Raw genomic sequence first — 16,839 nt, forward strand, 5'->3', positions numbered from 1 at the left:
ACTCTTAGCCCTAACTCTTAGCCCTAACTCTTAGCCCTAACTCTTAGCCCTAACTCTTAGCCCTAACTCTTAGCCCTAACTCTTAGCCCTAACTCTTAGCCCTAACTCTTAGCCCTAACTCTTAGCCCTAACTCTTAGCCCTAACTCTTAGCCCTAACTCTTAGCCCTAACTCAGCCCTAACTCTTAGCCCTAACTCTTAGCCCCAACTCTAAGCCCTAGTTCCTAGCCCTAGCTAATAGCCCTAGCTAATAGCCCTAGCTAATAGCCCTAGCTAATAGCCCTAGAAAGATGTTGGGAAGAACCCAGATAGATAGATTTCGGCATTTCTTCCTCAGGCAAAAACGCAGCAACAGTTACAAGCTACCAGAGGACCATCAGCGGGGAAGGAGAATCCACACAGCATCAGGATATGGTACAATCATAATGAAACGGAAAACAAAATACGACATTGGAGTCATCAGAAGGAACCCGAATAAGGAAAGAGCAAAGATGGAGTCATCAGGAGGAACCTGGATAGGATTCGGGTTGCAGCCGCCACTCTACAACCCTCAAACCCATCCAGGCGCAGCCAAGTGAACCTTCCAGAATAATCTCTGCAATAATTAATTTCTCCTTGGACAGAGATGAAAAAATAGAGAAAGAAAGAACAAGGAATAATTAGAATGAATAAGGAGAAATGTGAAAAAGTACAAAGAAATGTGAAAGAAACAAAGATCCCTAACTCCTAGCCCCAACTCCTAGCCCTAACTCCCAGACCTAGATCTTTTTTTGGGGGGGGGGGGGGGGGGGTTGCAAGATCGATGAACTGCGGATGAAAGCCTTGTATGTGGTGAGGAGCTCAGGTGTGCCAAGGAAGGACTTTCTGCCAGCAACCAAGATCTGCCAGCAACCCTCCTTTGGTGAAACTGCCAAAATCAAGACTCTCTGAGTCTCTGGTCACCTTCACTCTTTCATTCCTCTTTTCTCCCACCTCTGGAACAAACTGCTTCACTCTCTTCAATCCCACTCCTCCCTGCAGGTCTTTTCAACAGCTGTTCACCACCATCTCTTTTCGTCCCCCATCCAAAACCTTCATCTTTTCTACCCCTGTTAATTCACCCCAAATCCACTTTTTTGAAATACCGACTTCTTTCCTGGAAGTCCTTGCAGTGTCCATGTGTTTTTTTTAACTCTCCCACCCCCACCCCTCACCCTTCCCCCAAGCCCTCCCCCTCCCACAGATCTCCCGATGTCCCTGTTCTCAAATGTTCTACTTTTGCGATTCCCGCTCTCTCCCCATCTTGTCTCCCATGCCCTTTATCATATGTTCTATGTGTCAGTTTGTTTTTATGTGATTATGTTTTATGTGAGCCTCGATCTTGTATACAAAAAAAACCTGCCGCGCCCATTTTGGGGCATGCAACGCCCAAATGCAATCCCAAACTAGTTTATGTCTTAAAGATGCTGCATAACAAGTTTCATCAAATCTGGTCAATATTTGTGACTTTTAGAGTGTAGACGTCGAATTGTTTACAGATGACAGACAGACAGACGACGGACACTGGGTGTCAACAAAAACCCAGCTGGACATAGTCCAGTTGAGTTAAAAAATTGATTTTCAAAATTTCCAATTTGTCATTTTTTCCTGATTTTCCCGATTTTCCCGATTTTCATGATTTACTCAAAATTTTAGGTTAGTAAGAAATAATTTTACTTATGTACAACAATATTCGCGACAATAATCAATATCGGCGTCATTTTCTACTATATTAACATTAACGTTAGTAGTTGAATCTATAACACTAACGTGTTTCATACAAGTACCAGGGTCTTCACAGCATTCGGGTAGGGTTATGGACTTACAATACTCAATAATGTAATTATCATTATCCTTATCATTATCCTTAACATCACAACAGCCAAAATCATCACGATCGTCATAATCATGGTGATGATCCCCGTTACAATCTCCATAATCAAATGGTGAGGATAACGACGACAATCATGAGTAATAACACAATCATACGCGCAACAACAGGGAAAATGACGGGGAATAACAAGGTTAATGTTATCATTTAGCTGTGGGGTACAAAGATTCACAATGGAGAATGAGGTCATGATACATAATATTTGTGTAATAATAGATATTGTCATTTATATATAAGATTATAAAATTAAATTTAAAAAATGATTTTTAGTTTAAAAAAATAAAATAATATTATTAAAAAGAACTATTATGGCGTTGACTTATCTGAATTTTGATATTAAAAATATTATCTTTGAAGAACCAAAATATTACAACAACAGAATTAACTATTACCGTATTATGATTAAATATAATTATGATCATACTCACCCACAAAGCGGTATTAGAAAACTGTTTATCGAAACACCAACGTTGTTTTCATGGGGTATTAAAGTGAATGAAAATAATGCTAAGGAGCGCAGAGTTGAATCATATTCGCTGCCGCTTGTTATGTATATAATTCACGCTTCCTCCCAACGACGGCGGAAACAAAAACAATAGAAATGTTTGAAGAAATTCTTGACGCAATTAAAACACATTTGATGAAATCCGATGTTATTGAAAAGATGAAAAAGGACCAGAACAAGTTTAGAGCCCGTGTTAACGGACTTGATATATTTTGGCGAAAACGTGATGGAGGAATTGCTATTGAAGGTTACCCACCAACAATGTATCCAAAACTTTTAAACAAATACGAAAAGTACACGGAGGCGGATAAACATCCTGAAATTCTAACTTCGTTTTACGATAACAAAATCACTGAAGAATCATGCATTGAAGATCATCGCATCAAACCAGAGGAATTGATGGGTGTGAACTGTAAAGTTATCTGCGCTATTGAGATATCAAATATTTTTTATCAGTGGTGCGGGTCCATCCATTCAATTGAAGATAAATAATGTAGTTGTTCAAGAGCTATTTAGGAAAACAAACAGGTTAATGATTAATATTAACAATCTTACATCCCAAAATAAAATTACGGCAGCAGCAGCAGCGTGTATGTTTAACGATGATAGTACTAATGACACAACATAGGTAAAATAATATGAAATATATATATATATACTTAAAATTTACATGATAGGATGTGGGTAAGTTGCGGTTAAAATTAAAGAATTATAACATTTATGTTATACTTCTTTAAAATAGTATTTTTTTTATTTCTGTATATAAAATGGATGAACCTATTTTCAAAATATTTCAAGATATATTCAACACAATTATACGGTTGGTTGAGTCGCTTCTAATATGTGTACATAATTATAATAGGGATAACACACAGGATGCATGATTAAACGTTAAATATTTTCAAACATATATAAAATGGATGATTTTTTACCCGTGTGGGAAAGTAAGACAAAATTTAATAATCATAAGAACCTCCCAAATTCATTAAGATGTCTAATAGTTGGTTCAAGCGGATGTGGGAAAACCTGTTTGCTTTTAAAGATGCTCCTCACTCCAAATTTTTTAGATTATGAAAATTTAATAATGTTCACAAAGTCAAGTTTTCAACCAGAGTATCAACTACTATCCCAAGGTTTTAATGCGGGTCTTCAAAAAGAAGATATAATCGGGTTATTTAAGCTTCAACACGAACTAAATGAGCTCGCCATTGAAGATGTAATACAACTATTTTGTGATACTCTGCAAAAATGGAAAAATAAATCAAAACCCACATCACCTATAACTCGTATTCTTAGCAATAATACAGATGATATACCTTTACCCCAAGATTTAGATGACACAAAAAAGAACCTCGTTATCTTTGATGATTGTGATAATGAGAAAAATAAAATGGTTATGGACAGCTACTATACAAGAGGACGTCATTCTTCTTGTAATTGTATTTATCTTAGTCAATCATACTTCCAACTCCCTCGTTGCTCAATAAGAAACAATGCTAACACTTTTATTTTATTTAAACTAAATGCATTAGATATAACTAATTTTTGGAGGGATAATTGTTCTACATTATGTAGTAAAAAGGAATTTGAGGGTCATATGAAACATACGACTGAAAAATGTAAATATATCGTTGTTAAAGAAGATGATGTAATAACTAATAATTTCTTTGCATAAATAAAATGAATGCTGAAGAACGAGCAAGAAAATTTAAGGAACATCAACAATGACTTTCAAAAGTTGTTAAACAAGAGGAAGAGATAAAGAAGAAGCGGAGGCAGAAACTAACGGGTGAAGAAATGCTTGAAAGAAAACGAGAAGTTTTTTAAACCTCTTTTAAAATCTACCGAACAAAAGGCAGTTTCATTTCAACTTCCTGCGATAGAATATACCCCCCAAAAAAGCCAAGAGGTGCATGATTTGATTGACCTACCAGGCCAAGTTCCCGTGATAACATACACAACCAAACAACAACAAGGGTTGCGAGAGATGGAGGAACTAGCGAATCAAGAACTTACAAGTATAGAAGCAACACAATCATCCTGAGACCTTAGGAAGATAAATAACCTTTCTGATTATGTTGCGGAACCTCTTCAAAACAATGAATATAAAAGGGAGACATTAACCAAAACGGGACTCATTTCAGTAGGAGGACTAGGAGTGTTTTATCTTGTTAACGAGTCGGTATTAGTATTTAATGATGAGTTAATGTTTTTTGGGAGATACTCACCCAAATGTTAAATTAACCCCTAGATTAATGTTTCTTCTCACACACACCGGACTCAGAGGTTCAAAATATTTTGATGCACCACTTGATATGGAAAGAGAGGAAGATAGAGAGTATATTGAGTTGCTAAACGCAATTGATTATGAGGGGTATATTAGGGGTAAAGGTAAGAAGAACGAGAAGGAAAAACATATTTAAAATGCTTTAGATAAACTTGGACTGAGTTCAGGCTCCGGTGTTAGTTTTCTTCCGAGTGACTCATCACAATAATTAGTTAATAGACTATTACTGTTGTTGGGTAGTAAGGAAGCGGGAAATAACAATTGTTTTAATGAAATATCAGCCATTCTAAATCAGTTGATGAATATGAAAATAATTAATAAATGTCAATACAAAGACCTTTTATCTCACATACAATAAAATGAGAACACACAACTCTTCGATTTGATTTTACAACGAGTGATCACACGGCTTCATTCCCGTACCCGGTACCACTTAATCCTGCAAAAGAATATGAAGCGGCGTTATTGTCTATGGAAACCTATAATACCTTGTTTAATATCACAGAAAAGAATAACAAGTTTAGTTATAATCTGGGAAGCGGATATAAAACTATGGATATAAAACCCCGGTGCTTACGAGATTCCTATACTATGTTCAGAAATTTCACGCGTTATGAAAGAAAAAGGTGATGAACCTAAAAATATCGAAATAGATACTCAAAAACATACATCAAAATAAACTATTAGACTTTTAAATAATTATAAAATAGATTTCACGATTACTAATTTATTCCGAGAGATGTTAGGTTTCTCCGCAAAAAAGCTTGAGGATAATAATACGTTTGTCAGTGATAACGTTGTTGACATATCCTCAGGTATAAATTCGGTGTTGATTAACTGTGATTTGGTTGATGGTGCTTATGTCGATGGAGTAAAAACAAATACAATATTTTCATTCCGCGCTTATTCAACCCCAATAGGTTATAAATTCAATATGGAACCAAAGAATCTCTCCTATTTACCCGTGTCAGGAAAAAGCATTTCTAAAGTAAATTTTAAGATAACTGTTCAGGATCACCATATGGTTTCTTTCAATGGTGAAATTATATCCATCAGAATTCACCTACGTGAAGTTGTTGTTCAACAACCAATTGGAGAACACCTACGTGAAGTTCTTCAACAAATAATTGAAAAATTATATAATAAATATAAAACTATTAATAAATGAACATCCACCTGTTTTTTCTAGAATGTAGTTTTAGCACGAGTGATCAAGATAAAAAGAAAACCTTCCAAGAGTTAGCGTTTGGAGAAATAGGTCTTGTATTTACTCGGGAAAGAGGAGAGGTTATGTTAACGTCGAGCGGAGAATTTTTAATTCCATCAAAATTTTCAATGGAGGATAAATTTATGTTTTGAAAAAATGTTTTGGTCACCAGACACTAATTATTCTCGGCTAGAACGAAAAAACAAAGTGGATAAATTTTAAAAAATTAAAACTAAAATATTAAAAGTTTTTATTCTACTTAGAATAAAAACACGATGGTTGTTGTACGAAAACACGAGTTAAGCAAATATAAAGTCATTACGAAAGGTGATAGTAAAACAGCTGGGAATGGAATTGGGGAAGGTATGTACCTTTCACCCTACTATAAGGGTCAAGGTATGTATCTTTCACCGTACTAGAAGGGTGAAGGTATGTTTCTTGGGAGAGGATACTATAAGCCTACGAGAGAATGTGGTGCAGGACATCAATTTAGAAATAAAGGAGATGGTTAATTGATACTCTAATGGGTATCGGTTCAACTATTCTTAAACATAAAGACCTAATTGGTTCAACCGCTTCTGCCATGGGAAATGTAGCGGGTGCTGTAAAGAGCATAAAAGACGCTCAGAAGGAGTCTCATAAATTACAAGCGATCAAAGAAATAAAAAAAGGTAAAACTGAACTAACTCCACAAGAACGACGAAGAATAATTGAAATACTTGGGTCGGGTTTTCAAACGTTTTAAATATTTTATTAGTATCACACGTAAATATAATAAATTTATTTATTATATATTTTTTTGTTATATATAAAGAATGGAGGCGATTGACAACATGTATGATTTGGATGATACTATTTTCATCTCAAAGTCAACTAAAAAAGAAGATTATTATAAGGTAAATGCCGTAACAGGAACAGATTGGATACGACTGGAACAAAAAGTTTTGAGATAAATAATCAACAAACTTACTTGAACCGAGCCGATAGTTTCTTGTTATGTAAATTTAAATTCACTAAGACTGCAGCTGACACAAACGTTAGTAGGGGTAAAAGGGGGGTTCTGGGGCACATTAAAGTCAATGGGGAAAAAGGGAAAAACATATTGACTCACACCCCCTCTCTCATAAAATTACACCCCCTTTTCTCTCAAAAAATTGCGCCCCTTTTTACTCTCGCCTGAGGAGAGGGTATTGCATTTGAGTCCATTTGTCTGTTTGCCCGCACAGAATAAATATGATTTTCTCTGCAACCATTGCTCGGATTGACAGGAAATTTTCACTCAAAAAATTGCGCCCCTTTTGGTGCAACTCCACCTGCAGAATTTTTTTAATGATAATTATGACGTTATCGGTCACGTGGTTTGGCCGCCATATACGTTTTAACATAAAAGCCTTAAAAACCACTGAAATTACACCCCCTTTTCTCTCAAAAAATTGTGCCCCTTTTCTTCCTCCTAAGCCCCACCAACTTTTTACTAAGCCCCACCCACTTTCCCTAAACCTTGCCCATGGCTTGAAATGCCAGGCATGCCAGGCTTGAAAAATTACACCCTTTTCTCCCTGCATTTAACTTATTAACTCCCCCCATTTTTCATTATACTCATGCAGAGACCCAACGAATATTTGTGTTTCATTTTTAGGTAATAACTTAATTCTCTTAGCAGAACAATCAGCATCTAGAATATTGACAAATGTTATATTAGAATTTAACTCTGTTTAGGTATCGCCGTTGAGCTGATATGAAATGATAAGCTCCTCTTAATGACCTCGTCTGACCCCCCCCCCCCCCCCCGAACCACATACCATTTTGAGATTATAGTAAATTATTTTCCCTTCAATCTCTTGGCAATCACTTTTTTGTCTAATAAATACAATGTTTCAAAACACAAAAGACAAATTTCAATCAATCTCCTCATTTAAAAAGGATACTGAAATATATTGCACTGATGTAAAATTGAACAAAGATGATTTCAATAACTTTTGGATTAAACCTATTATGAAGGATAATATGAACTACTCAATCCCTTTTGAAGGAAGGGCATTCTCTGTCTTTGGGATTAGATTTCTCTGTCGTCTTAGATTTCAGATTAGATTAGATTTCAGATTCTCTGTCGTCAATTAAAGTAATTATAACAAAAGTTTCACCACTATTTATGGGGATCTATAACAAACTAGAGGAGGTAATGAAACATGTAAAAGTATCAAAAAAGAAAACTCTTTTTACTGAAGCTACCGAAAAGGAAGATAAAACTATTAGCTCTAAACACGGCGAAATTTCTATATTCTTTAATAACCGCAAAGATGTCAATCTTGATGAAATGAAAGATGTTAATATATCAGGAGAAATGTCATTTCGTTCAATAGTAGTTAGGAACCATTTTAAAATTACTTTAATATAAAAAAATGTTGTAGTTGAATCTGTTGATGAAAAAAAGTATATGGATATAGACGGTAATGCTTTTTCTTCTAATTAAATATGAGTCATTATTCAAGTGAAGATTTTGTTGATTTTAAAAGTGATGATAGTGGTAGTGAGACTTTGTCTTCGCAAGACAGTTATGATACTGAGAGTTTGTGTTCTAACGATAGCTATGAAAGTAGTTTTATAGACGATGATGATTATGAAAGCACCGATTATAGTGAAGATGATTTTTAGTTCAAGTAATCTTTTACTATATAAATATGATAAATCCAAACGACATACCAGATATTGAACCTCTTGAATTCCCTGATTCTCCATATGATAAATTAGAGAATTGTCCGGCTTGTGATAGAGTGGGATTAAATACAGAGTCAAAAGCCCATAAACAATGTTTATTCTGTGATTATCTTTTAATTAATGATGATAAAAAATATATATATATATATAACTCTTTTAAATTAGAACCAAAAATGAAATACTTTACAAGATTAATAAGAGAGATGAATGTTAAGTATTATGATGATAAAATACACCATTTCTTACAAGGGAAGAGACTATTTCTATTGAGGAAATGTATAGGGGTTTAATGATATTTATTATTCAAAATAATTTTAATGGAAATGTTAATCCAAGATACTATATAAATAAAATAATGGATTATCTTGAAATTAAACCTGAACTCAGGATAAAATATAGAGTTTCTAAAAAAGCTCAAAAAAAATTAGATGACTTGTTTTTCAAATATATAAATGAATGATTTTTTCCCCTTTTGGGAAAACAAGATAAAATTTAACAACCATAAAAATCTCCCAAATTCATTAAGATGTGGATGTGGAAATGGAATGTGGAAAGTGGATGTGGATGTGGAAAATTCAAGTGGATGTGGAAAAACCTGTTTGCTTTTAAAGATGCTCCCTACCCCCAACTTTTTAGATTATGATAATTTAATAATTTTTTTTTTTTTTTTGTATACTGAATCGAGGCTCGTAAAGAGCTAACATTTATCTCACAAACAAATCAACCAGACAAACAAAACATATAAAAAGAGGGAGCGGAAGACAAGATGGGGCGAGATGGGGAAGCACACAAACACAACATCCGAGAGCAGGGAGATGCGTGGAAGAAGGGAGAGGGCCCGGGGGGAGGAGGCGTGGGAAGGGGGGTGGAGGGGAAGGGAGAAGTACAAAACACAAGAACACCAAAGACTTCCAGGACAGAAGTTGGTATTTCAAAAAATTGGAATTGGGGTGAAATTTTCACAAATTTTTTTTTTTGAATTTTTTTTTTTGGAAGGGTGAATTTTCACAAAGTCAAGTTTTCAACCCGAGTATCAACTACTATCACAAGGTTTTAATGCGAGCCTTCAAAAAGAAGATATAATCAGTTCATTTAAACTTCAACACAAACTAAATGATTACAACATTGAAGATATAATACAACTATTTTGTGATACACAAAAATGTAAAAATAAATCAAAACCCATAACTCGCAGTGCATGGCATCCACATCACGTCCCCTGCACCTCTCACATTCCCCAGTCCACTCACATGCAGCCCCCAGCCCTGGCGTGCCCCCCAATCAGCGCCTCGTAGCTTCCCGCCGTCCACCGAACCTTCTCGCGCCTTCCCTCCAATGAACAACCTCCTTCTCAGTTGTGTCCTCGTGCCTCCCACCCTGAATGGCTAGAGGTTCGCACCTTCCGCGCCAACCAATCACACGTTCCCTGTCGCGTGGGTTACAACTCGTCTCACACGATGTTGCTAGGCCAGCTGGTAGTGCGGCTGGCGGCGGCCATCCGACGGTGCCCCGATCTGGCTTCCTGCCGGTCTTCTTTCAAGGTCATTGTAAGGGAAGGGGAATTTATTTACTGTTGAACTAAGGGCCTATCTAAGTGTTTATATATGTGCGTTGCCATAAGGGACAAAGGTTTGGTGACAGAGGGGGACGACGAACAAAGGAATCTTATCCATAATCCCTGCACTATTTAGCACGCCCTGCTCCCTCGTAGCGGGGACATCAATACAGCTTATCCCGACAACCCGGACTACACATAGAACTTATTACAGGGTAGATTCCCTATCGCGACAGTCGAATCATGTTACCTTCACAGATCTACCTGGCTCTAGATATTCCTTTACCTCCCGACATAACAGTATATTGGAACATAAGAGGTTGAAGCGGTTGATTATGTCTCTGCTACATCTGAAATGATGAAATTTACACTATATTCATTTAGTGATAGAATGGGTAAGGGAGCTGTTGAAGGTTTTATATCTGATATGTCAACGGGAACAAACACAGACCCTGGTTATAGTCAAAGAAAGTTAATGTATAACAATGATACAAAAGCAGTCAATAGTTTTACCGTAGCAGTTCCCCTTTAGGGTATATTTGGATTTTGTGATTATGATAAAGTTTTGTATGGTTTTAAAATTCGATTTCAACTACAAAGGAATGATAATGTAAATAGGTTGCTTTTTGGGGCTGAAAATGCTTTTGGTGAAAATAATAAATTTGTTATTAATGATTTGTGTTGGTATATTAGTGAATATACTCCTAATCTTAAAACGGAAGACATGTTGAATAGAAGACTCAACTCAAAGAAACCGCTAAATGTATCATACCTTAAAAGAAGATGCCAACGCGTTAAACTGGAACACACTACCTACACTTGGAATTTAGGTGTTCTTCAAGGAAAGCCACGATACCTTGGCTCATTTTTAAGAAACCAGATGGAGATGAAGGTACTGATAAGAATAATGCGCTGAGTGATGATGCTAATTTGAAACAACCTCGGGTTTCTCTTGATGGTACATTTTACCCGTGAGATAGATTGGAAATTGATTGGGAAAACAATGATTACGCGGAAGCCTACACGTCTTACCAAAAAGTGTGTGAAAGCAACGGTAATAAAGATCCCATTTTGGATATGGTTGCGTTTCAAAAACTTTATACAATCTACGCAATTGACTTGAGTTCTCAAAAGGAAACTATAAAGTCTAACAGAGTGGATACTTCTCTATACATTGAAAGAGGAGAGAATGAAGAAGTTGATGCTTATTGTTTGCTTTTGGAGGAAACAGAATTGCAGATTAATACAGATAATGGCGTTATGATTAATATCACATAGATTTTTCTAATAAATAAATGAGTGCTAAAGTATCAACAAATGGAAAGGTTAATAAAATCAATCTTGATAAACTATCGAGTTGTATTCAAAATCAAAAGCCTTGTATTATTAATGTTAATACAATTCAAAGAAAAGGAGCAGTAAGAATTGATGTTTTACTCACAAGAGAGCAGGTGAAAACACTAAATGATACTGGCTGACTTAAATTTAAAATATCAAAACCTATGTTAAAGAAATATTCAATAATAGAGACGAGAGGAGGATTTCACCCATTTCTAATTCCTTTATTTGCTGGTTTAAGTGCGGCGGGAGCATTGACGGGTGGTATTTCAGCAGCGGTAAAAACTACTAACAAAAGGAAGGCACAACTAAAAGCTCAAAAAGAATTGGAAAGACATAACAAGGAGTTGGAGAAACAAATTAGTGGAAGTGGTGTAATTGTAGATTTTGCTGAAAAGCTTGAAAGCTTCACCTGATAAGGCGAGAATGTTAGTTGGAGAATTGCTTTCTTCTATCGCACAGGCAGGTGTTAAACTAACTAAAATGGGTAATGGATTATATATTTCTCATAAATAAATGGATAAATGGTTTAAACAATTTGGAAAGAATACAACGTCAAATATTGAACTTGCTAAATATTGAAAAACACTAAAATTTGATAATGTGGTTATTTGTATGAGAGATTAATTAACAAAGTTGTCCAAGAATACAAAGAATATTATTATGAATTTAGATGCACAGAATGGTTCTCACTGGGTTATGGGGAAACTCTCACATGGGGAAACCACATTTCTCAGTTGGCCTCCAAGGCCAATTGGCCTTCAAAGCCAGTGTAAGCATCCTCCATTTTGCAAAATCCACCAACAAGGACTTCATCAACATTAAAACTGCACTCCCCTCTGGACTGGCTCTCTTGCCTCACATCTTTCTCAGCTTCACTCTGTGGAAATCAAGGCCTCAAGATAATTGGAATCTCCCACGATGAAGCTGAGTCTGTGGGCCCATGCTGTTCACATCACAGACAGGTTGGTGGTGTCTCTTATCCTGCCTTCTTTCTGGTCTGCCCTTTCCATGCTTTGTCCTTCCCCTCCAGGTTTCTGCGGTAACACGTTCACCAGCAAACAACTTCTGGTGAAACTCTCAAAATCCAGAATCACTGCTCACCTCCACTCATTCATTCCTCTGTTTTACCACCTGTGGAAACATGTTCCACATTCTCTTCAATCTCATTCTTCCCTCCAGGTCTTCAAGACAGCTGATCATCACCATCTCACATAATCCCCGATCCAACCATTATCTTTTCCACCACAAATTACTCCATTCCAAAGCATTCCCTTTTTCCAGGTCAATGTCATTTTCCCCCTCTCCCTCATCTCTTTTCATTTGTTCATTGGTTGTTGTTTGGTTTGTCACTTTTCTGTTTCATCTCCACTTTCCCCTTCTCCTTCTTGTGTTTCATTCAAATTGTTTGCAGCTTGTTCACTGGAATGTGTCCTCCTCCTTTCTTCCTTCCCTTCCCTTCATTTCACTCTCACATTGACTCTGCTATTGTTGTTTTCTCCTCTCCATTTCATTCCCTTCCATTCTGTTCCATCTCCCCCACGAGCCTCCGTCATGTATATAAAAAACTTGGCAATAAACAAACTCAGATCCCATCAGAAGTCATGTCGATCACACAACTCACCATTCGGCTGGTCGCTTTGCTCCTCTTCCATGCCAAAGGAGTTCACATCCTCTATTTTTATCTGCAGAATCTCAGGAAATCCTTCCAGATTCTCAACCTTCATTCCACGCCCAAGCAGAGTCTGCTGTTCCGATCCCAGCTGCACACGATAGGAATCCTTCCAACAGCCAACTTGAGCATACATAGTCGGTGAACCTTGAAAGAGGCAACAAACATACCACTCTTCCTGATGTTTTCTCCACTCTGAGTACCTTGATCTGATAAACTACGACATGTGAAGTACCTCGGTACTTGAGACATTATCCTCTCCCAAAATCAGTTGCAGCAGTTCCAACACGGCAACATTCACCAAACACAAACACACACCATGTGACACCCCGAAATAGAAAGTGTACATGGTGCAGATTCTTAAGTTAATGAACCACCTTTAGAGTACTCTAATTGTTTTACATGTTGATGTGAATGTTGATTTGGCCACATATAAAACAATCAAAAGTTTAGATGTTGATATAAAATCTGGGCCTTTCAGCAATTTTAGGATGAAGACATTCAATGTTGAGAAGGCCTTCCACACAAGCAAAGGGGATGTGTATGAAGGAGTATTTGTGCTCAGATGTAATCCATGCCACAGGTGTGCTGATATGCAGACAGTTTCCATACATCATTAACTTTCCAGTAATAAACAAGAAACCACTTCGATGAAAATCGGATGGAACAACAACATTCCTCTGGAACATGTCCATGGAAATTCAGTTCAAGATCATCACACAAGTTCAAGTTCAAGATGTCCATGGGAAGTAGGACTGACTCACCTGTATTAAAGTTTTGAAGTAAGATAAGTATGTTGTATGGTAAGGTATTCTTACCATTTGTATGGTAAGATATTCTTACCATTTGTATGGTAAGATATTCTTACCATTTGTATGGTAAGATATTCTTACCATTTGTATGGTAAGATATTTTTAACCCTGTGGGAAAGTGAAGTTTCTTTGGAAATGCAATGTATATACTGCATATAAATATTCATTAAATGCAGTATATTGTTATGAATTAGGGGTAGAGGAATATCTAGACCCAGGTAGATCTGCATAGGTAGGTGTCCGGCTGTCGTGATAGGAAACCTCACCTGTAATAAGTTATGTGTAGCCCGAATGTCGGATTAAGCTTGTATCTTTGTCCCCACCTTGAGGGGGCGGGGTATTTGGTGGAATTTGTTTTGAAAGCAAAGAACTAGACCTATTGGCCGATGTATATTCCAAGTTTCAGCTAGTTTCAATGCATAGCCCTTGAGATATGAGGGCCAACACATTTTGGGTGGACCGACGGACGGACAGACACCAACGTGATTTGGAGGGTATTCTTAATAAAATTCAAGAATGCAGAAACAGACGTTGCTGAAATTTGGAACATATCACCTCCACGTACAAAGCATTTACTTCAGAAATTTGGAACATATTATCACCTCCACGTACAAAGCATTCACTTCTGAAATTTGGAACATATTATCACCTCCACATACAAAGCATTCACTTCTGAAATTTGGAACATATTATCACCTCCACGTACAAAGCATTCACTTCTGAAATTTGGAACATATTATCACCTCCGCGTACAAAGCATTCACTTCTGAAATTTGGAACATATTTTCACATCCACGTACAAAGCATTCACTTCTGAAATTTGGAACATATTATCACCTCCGCGTACAAAGCATTCACTTCTGAAATTTGGAACATATTATCACCTCCGCGTACAAAGCATTCACTTCTGAAATTTGGAACATATTATCACCTCCACGTACAAAGCATTCACTTCCGAAATTTGGAACATATTTTCACATCCACGTACAAAGCATTCACTTCTGAAATTTGGAACATATTATCACCTCCGCGTACAAAGCATTCACTTCTGAAATTTGGAACATATTATCACCTCCGCGTACAAAGCATTCACTTCTGAAATTTGGAACATATTATCACATCCACGTACAAAGCATTCATTTCTGAAATTTGGAACATATTGTTATGGAACCCAACGTCGGCCTATGGTTCCCCTTCGAGGGGGGATTAAGCCCCTCGTCTGTTACGGACCGACGTGGTCCCGGGGGTATGACGCCACGCCCGGTCGGTGCTGGATAGGGTTTTAGGCCCACAAGTCCTATGACCTAAATACCAGCGCTTCCCGGTACGCGAAGGAACACCCCCCGCTCACGGTCGCAGCGTAATGGATGTTGCGCCGAGCGAAGCGAACCGCGGCGTGAGCCGTTTACCAAGACTAGACCCGATCCTGAAACGTTGGCCAAATCGTGCCACAGATATTCAATGAGGGAAAAGACAAAGACGACACGGATGTGAAGAAGAGGAAGACGAAGGCAAAAAGGTTTGAAATACGACGATTATTTATTACTATTTACAGGACCAAAATAACCAAGGAAGAAGGAAAGATAACAAAATAAAGACAGAAGGAATCAAGGAGACACAGTGCAATGCTAGCTTACCTACAGTCTTAATTAATACCCAGGACAGAACAAACAAAAGGCAGACTCACACGAATGGGGAATGGAGGCAGGAGTGAATGGCTGGACCGGGAGGAAGGTTCAGCTCGGACCAGAGAACGGCCGGGCCGGGAGGGAGCAGCCGCCGCCCTTCCTCAACAGCAACGCTGCCGTCAACGCTCAAGCTGCAGCGGTCAAAGCTGCGATGGTTCAAGCTGCTGCAGTTCAAGCTGCTGTGGTTCAAAGCTGCTGTGGTTCAAGCTGCTGTGGGGCATCCCTCTCTCCTCTCCTGGATCACGCAGCTTGGTGTCTCTCTCTGAAGCTCCTTTTTGTGCAACTCTTAGAACTCAATGGTTCGCTCTCCGTGCTTTCTCAGGACTCCTCTCTCAAACGCAACCACCTTCGACTCCTTGCTCATAGGCTTCCGCGCGCGCTTTTTATAACCCCGCGGGCGATCAAGCCGCCGGCCTCCAGAACACGCCCATCGGTGAGCTCGCCTCGGCCCTGATTGGTCGGCACGGGGTCTCTGGCTCCACCCTTGATGACGATGGGCGGGCACGCCCTTCTTCTCCGAGTGGGAGCACATGGGCAATGGCGGCGAATGCAGTTGGCAATAGAGGCTTTGTGAATGAAAATGAAAGGGGATCTATCTATTTGAATTCGGTGCAATGGAGTGTCAATTAATGGAAGACAAAGCCTTAGCCTAATACACAGAATAAGGAAATAACTACCAACAAGCAGGGAATCTATGATTGGCTAAACGTGATTGTATATGACCTAACTACGAGACGCCCTTTGACCTTTATACACAACAACTGGAGGAAGGAGGGTCCACAATAAAACAATAAAAAAAACACAATTCTCATATCCACAACAATATTATCACCTCCGCGTACAAAGCATTCACTTCTGAAATTTGGAACATATTATCACCTCCATGTACAAAGCATTCACTTCTGAAATTTGGAACATTTTATCACCTCCGCGTACAAAGCATTCACTTCTGAAATTTGGAACATATTATCACCTCCACGTACAAAGCATTCACTTCTGAAATTTGGAACATATTATCACCTCCACATACAAAGCATTCACTTCTGAAATTTGGAACACATTATCACCTCCACGTACAAAGCATTCACTTCTGAAATTTGGAACATATTATCACCTCCACGTACAAAGCATTCCCTTCTGAAATTTGGA

The 16,839-nt window shown here is 37.8% G+C and overlaps 1 protein-coding gene across 1 annotated transcript in view; it reads right to left on the reverse strand.

Annotated features, from left to right (window-relative positions):
* The window catches only part of LOC137428469 (uncharacterized), a 112,419-nt gene that overhangs the window by 20,433 nt on the left and 75,147 nt on the right, over window positions 1–16,839 (reverse strand). Inside the window, exon 6 of the mRNA XM_078777380.1 lies at window positions 13,143–13,337. Coding sequence (XP_078633506.1) covers window positions 13,143–13,337 — 195 coding nt within the window. The remainder of the gene's footprint in view (window positions 1–13,142; window positions 13,338–16,839) is intronic.

This window comes from Myxine glutinosa, chromosome 5 (genome assembly GCF_964187855.1).
Source record: "Myxine glutinosa chromosome 5, kmMyxGlut1.1, whole genome shotgun sequence".
Lineage (NCBI taxonomy): Eukaryota > Metazoa > Chordata > Myxini > Myxiniformes > Myxinidae > Myxine > Myxine glutinosa.